The sequence below is a fragment of the Colletotrichum navitas genome (genome assembly GCF_030913465.1).
Source record: "Colletotrichum navitas strain CBS 125086 chromosome Unknown LY79scaffold_297, whole genome shotgun sequence".
In the NCBI taxonomy this organism is placed as follows: domain Eukaryota; kingdom Fungi; phylum Ascomycota; class Sordariomycetes; order Glomerellales; family Glomerellaceae; genus Colletotrichum; species Colletotrichum navitas.
This window is the reverse complement of record NW_026850843.1, coordinates 15,280-20,464: the sequence shown is the minus strand read 5'-3', so window position 1 is coordinate 20,464 and position 5,185 is coordinate 15,280. Positions and strand designations below refer to the sequence as shown.

Genomic DNA, 5,185 nt, shown 5'->3' with positions numbered 1-5,185 from the left:
TATTATATAGGTAGCTTATAGTAAAGTAAGGTATTTACTACTCTATTATATAGTATATATAGAGGCTATAGAATATAGCTAGTAGTTAAGAAAAACTATAGTGCACTTAGGTATACTATAGTAATAAGTAATAAGGTACTTATAATAATCCTTATCCTTAGGTAGGCTATTATAGGTAGTTACCTTAACTAGCTTAGTAACCTTTTTAATAAGTAACTTAAGGATCTTAAGCTTATTTTTATTATAGTTTTTATAGGTAATTAAGTTAAATAATATATAGTAAAGCTTAGTAATATAGGCTAAGTGTACTTTATTACTTTTAAATTATTCTTTAAGTTTTACTATTAAAGCATTAAAATTACTTACTTATTAGTAAAAGGTAAAAGTGTAATACTTTTATAGTTTACCTTAAAGTATTACTTAGATTACTACTCTATAGTAGTCTTACGTTATACTTACCTAGATATAAAGGTTATAGAATAATAGTAATTTTAAGTTAATAGCCTTATATTAGCTACTAGTGTACTTTATAGCCTAGTTATTAAAGTATATCTTTATAAGGTTACTTATTTACTTTAGCGTTAGCCTTAATATTACTGTTAATATTACTATAGCTAATAAGAGCTCCTATAGTAGTATAGTAGTTATTATATATAGGCTATAGATTTTAGCTATTATATAGGGTTTTAGTGTTAATAAAGGCAGTAGTAAAGTAAAGGTTAGGTTATTATAGGAGGTCTAATAGGTAACTACTAGTAATAGGTAGACTTTAGCTAGTTTTTTACTATATAGGATTATATTATAACCTTAGATATTCTTAATAAAGTTAAGGTCTTTAAGGTGTAGTTTAAAGTTATATAATAATCTTTTAATAATAGTAATTATCTTATTAGTCTAGTAGGCGCCTTCCTCTTATTAAAGGGTATTAAATATATATTAAGTAATTAATAGGTGTTTACTATAGTTAACCTATACACTATAATTAATAATAAAGTTATATAGGCTTATTAAGACCTTTTAGTTAATTACCTTAAAGTTATTTATAGACTATTTACTAAAATCCTTATAGGTATAGTAGAGTAATTTACTACTAATATAGTTATAGTACTTATAACTACTAATATAAAACATAGTAATAGTGTTAAGCATAAGAGCTTATTACTTACTTATAAGGTTAATTAATAACTTCTTAATATAGTCTTTTCTTTATTACTATAGAAGAATACACTATATAAGGTTAATAGGTATAGTAAATATATTATTAATTACTACTACTTATTACCTTATATTAGGTAGTATATTATACTTACTATAAACTTCTTCTTGTTGCCTTATAGGCAAAGGTATAGTAACCTATAAGCCTTACTTACTTATAAGCTTATTATATTTACTTATCTTAGCTTAGGTCTTCTACTTATAAGTATAGTGTTATTTACTATTACCCTCTATTAACCTAATAACCTCTTAAACATAGGTGTTTCTTCTAGTAGACTAAAAAGTATATACGTTTATTAGAGAGATTACTACTAGTAGTATAGACAGTTAAAGAAAAATATACTCTTATAAGTAAATAACTTAGAAAAAAATAATAGGCTATTACGTTAGCTACTTATTAATACTATTAGTTAGTAAAAAAAGGGAAAATAATAGGCTATTATATTAGTAACTTATTAATACTATTAGTTAGTAGAAGGAGTATATATATAGGAAAAAGAAGTTAGTAAGCTAAAAAGCTTATAATAAATAAGGTATAGTAAATAATTACTAGTTAGCTATAGGTATATAAAGTAAAAGGTTTTTTATAGTTAAGAGTGCTTCTCTAAAGGTAATAAAGCTTATATAATAGACGTAAATTAATAAGGTTTCTACTAGTTAAGGGGACTAGTTATAGATCTATTAATTAACTTATTATAATAGGTAATTAGTATAAACTATTATAGTAAAGGTATTTATAGAGGCATTTTTTAGTACTTACCTACTCTAGGTGTATAAATAATTAACTAGTAATAATTACCTCTTCTTATAGACCTTACTAATCTATAGTTTAGACAGTAAAGTTAACCTTTATAGTTAATAGTAAAGTTAACTACTAATTAGTGTTAGTAACACTAAGGGATAAGTTAATATAGTTAACTATATATATTAGTAGTAATTAATAAATAATAAAGGTAACTATAGTTCTCTATTATATATAAAGAAAAAAAGGATAATTATTGTAGGTTAGTTAGTTAAATAGCTAACTTATTGCCTACAAATCCTTAGAGAATCTATAGCTGAATATCTAAGGATTCGCCGGCGATAAGTCATTAGGGTTAACCTGATAACTCCAATATTTATCTGCAATGGTCAACATTACAACAACTTTGTTTTATTATATATTAACTATAAGAAAGGCTATAACCTTTATCTATATTAACTAAGGCTATAAAGACGTACGTTTATATATAATTAGGATATATAAATAGCATAGCGTCTAGAGCCTAGTGACTAAATATAACCAGCGGCACTAGTAATTAAATACAAGATGCCACGGCAAATCAATACTGATTTAGCCAGTGGTCATAGGTTTATGTACACCAGGCAACAGCCGCTTTTTCACAGTGACTCTACTGTCCCAAACCCTTGTGTTTAAAAGCGCAAATCCAGTATCAGACTAGGTCTGTCAATTATCACACATGTTCGTAATCTGCGCATGGCATGTTGACGTGCACCACGAAATAATTCACTTGGAATTGCGCTTCTGGTGAATGATGTATTTGCAGACAACTACTCGGTATTCAGTGTACATGTGTAATCAAGTATATATCCGGGGCTGGACTGTGCCTAAGTACAGTTGCCGTTCTTGTCAACAGCGCGCGAGCAGCAGCTGGACGCGCCGCTCACGGGAAAGACTAGGAAGAACATGTATATCAGCATGTGGTACTACTCACAGATAGACTAGAGTACAATTATGTTCAAACTTACGGCCTTTGTCAACACAGGTGGAAATCGTGTCGGTACACTTGCGGTCAAGGCCACAGAAGACGCAGCAATCGTCACCGTACACGCAAGGAGCTGTTAATGAGGAAAGCTTGTTGTTAGCAACACTCTTAAATACATATCTTATATGCCTACGTAGGTAGCCTGGACATACAGCCATTCATCTAAGCAAGGATCAATGTTTTGACATACCGCCAGCTTTGCCGCAAGAGCGCTCTTCAAGACCCGAGAGCTCTGAGGGAACAGCCGCAGCAGCGGCAGAACAGGCAAGAGCCAGGTTAAGGAGGACAGTGAAAGCCTTCATTTTGGTGTTTCCGGGTTTGGGAAAGGCTGGGAACTAGAGATGCTCTTTTGACAAAGGTTATAAATGCAGAAGTTAGAGTGGCTGGATGATACAAAATAAATACAAGCTTTCGTGGCTGGAAGCAGGAATATTTATACCAAAGTTTCTTCGAGCAGTTGTATCTGCCCAGGGGTATTCGAGTGTCTAGATTACATCATGATTTCCATCTATCAGAATGCGACGAGTCAGCCCCCCCTGCAAGGAGGGTAGGACCGTCAATTAACTTGGTGGCACAGCCGAAGCGGGGATGCGGTACCTGGGTCGAATCTGGATATATAGGCCGACTGGCTATTCATTTATCCAGAGAGCAGACGGAGATTGTCTTTTGCCAGACAGAGTAACGGTGTTTTTTTTTTTTGGCTTGGACAATGACGAGGATCCGAATCAAACTTCAGATTTTCGTGACTCCTTTTCAATCGGGGCATTTTTAAAATACCACAAACCCCCAAATGTCTCCTCGTGCGTAAAGCCTTACAAACTGGGGTTGGCTAGTCGCCTCCATAACGACAAAGATTGATATATTGTCGCCCCAAAACGACGCCGCTAGTTGCGGCAAGACAACGAACGCCATATATCACTTCACTTTATTGCGACACACCCCCCCCCCCCCCCCCCCCCCCCCCTAAATAACAGGCAGCCCCGCTTCTATAGATCTACTTTAGGAAGGAAGCCTCCACAGCCCCCCAGAAAGTACGTACTTCCCTAGGGCAGATACTACAATACTGTAAACACTTTGATAATTCGTCTTTGGCTAATGTACAGGCTAACAAGAGAGGTATAGCGGCCGCCTATAAACTAAGCCTATTATAGAAGGCAGTCAACCCACCTTCCCACCCACCTACGCAGCTACCCATTTACCCACTTACCTACTTACCTACTTGCCCACTTGCCCCCTTGCCCACTTGCCCACTTGCCCACTTGCCCACTTGCCCACTTGCCCACTTGCCAACTTGCCCACTTGCCCACTTGCCCACTTGCCAACTTGCCAACTTGCTAACTTGCTAACTTACTAACTTGTACAGGGTAGTAGGGGTAAGTTAAAGGCCCCCTGTTATATAATATTGCTATATAGCCTAGCTAACTAGGCTAGTAAACAGTACTATAATGCCTACAACTAAAATAAGTTAGAGGGTAAGTATTAAAGTAAGATACCTAACAAGAGGTATAAAACTTTAGCCTAGTACTATTATATACTAATATACTTATTTATTTATTTACTTATTTACTTACTAGCTAGCTAGTCTATCTATAGTTAGCTTTACTAACTTATTAAGTAACTTATTAACTTATTATAATATTTATAATACTTAACTACTAGCTACTAAGTAAAGTTAGTCTATATATATAGCTAACTATATTTAGATAGAGAATAAGTTTAAAGTAAAGCTTTCTAGAAAACACTAAACTTTATTATAACTATGAACTAGAACTATTATAATATAACAATAAAACTATAACTATAATCTTAACTATAACTATTATAGTTAAAGGTAAGTTATAATTTTAAAAATAATATATAGTTATAGTAAAAGTTTATATAGTAAACAAGAGTCTTTTAAAAAATAGTTTATATATTATTATATATTTACTATATAAAAAGTAATATTATATATATATATTATAATTATTAACGTAGATATATAGTAAGTAAATTATTATAGTAAGTAGACTATATTCTCTTCTCTTTACCTCTTTAACCTTTGCAGTAATATTCTTTTATATATAAGTATATAATCCTCTTTAATTAAAAACTATATTATCTTAACCTTTTAAGCTATTAAAAAAGACCTAAAAGTATCTTTATAAAAAGAAGCTACTGTCTTTAATGTTCTTTATGTAACACTTTATTACTAATATATAAAT

General features: G+C 31.9%; 2 protein-coding genes across 2 annotated transcripts; one reads left to right on the top strand and one right to left on the bottom strand.

Annotated features, from left to right (window-relative positions):
* Positions 1–2,771: 2,771 nt before the first annotated feature.
* Positions 2,772–3,365, bottom strand: LY79DRAFT_620613 (uncharacterized protein). Its single transcript, XM_060562056.1, has 3 exons — positions 3,172–3,365; positions 2,965–3,054; positions 2,772–2,891 (listed from the first exon to the last, which is right to left on the bottom strand). Exons 1-3 carry the CDS (start codon positions 3,281–3,283, stop codon positions 2,824–2,826), a joined length of 270 nt encoding a protein of 89 aa, XP_060406665.1. The 5' UTR covers positions 3,284–3,365; the 3' UTR covers positions 2,772–2,823.
* On the top strand, positions 3,348–3,688 carry LY79DRAFT_574193 (uncharacterized protein). Its single transcript, XM_060559567.1, has 2 exons — positions 3,348–3,466; positions 3,579–3,688. Exons 1-2 carry the CDS (start codon positions 3,369–3,371, stop codon positions 3,661–3,663), a joined length of 183 nt encoding a protein of 60 aa, XP_060406664.1. The 5' UTR covers positions 3,348–3,368; the 3' UTR covers positions 3,664–3,688.
* Positions 3,689–5,185: the final 1,497 nt, after the last annotated feature.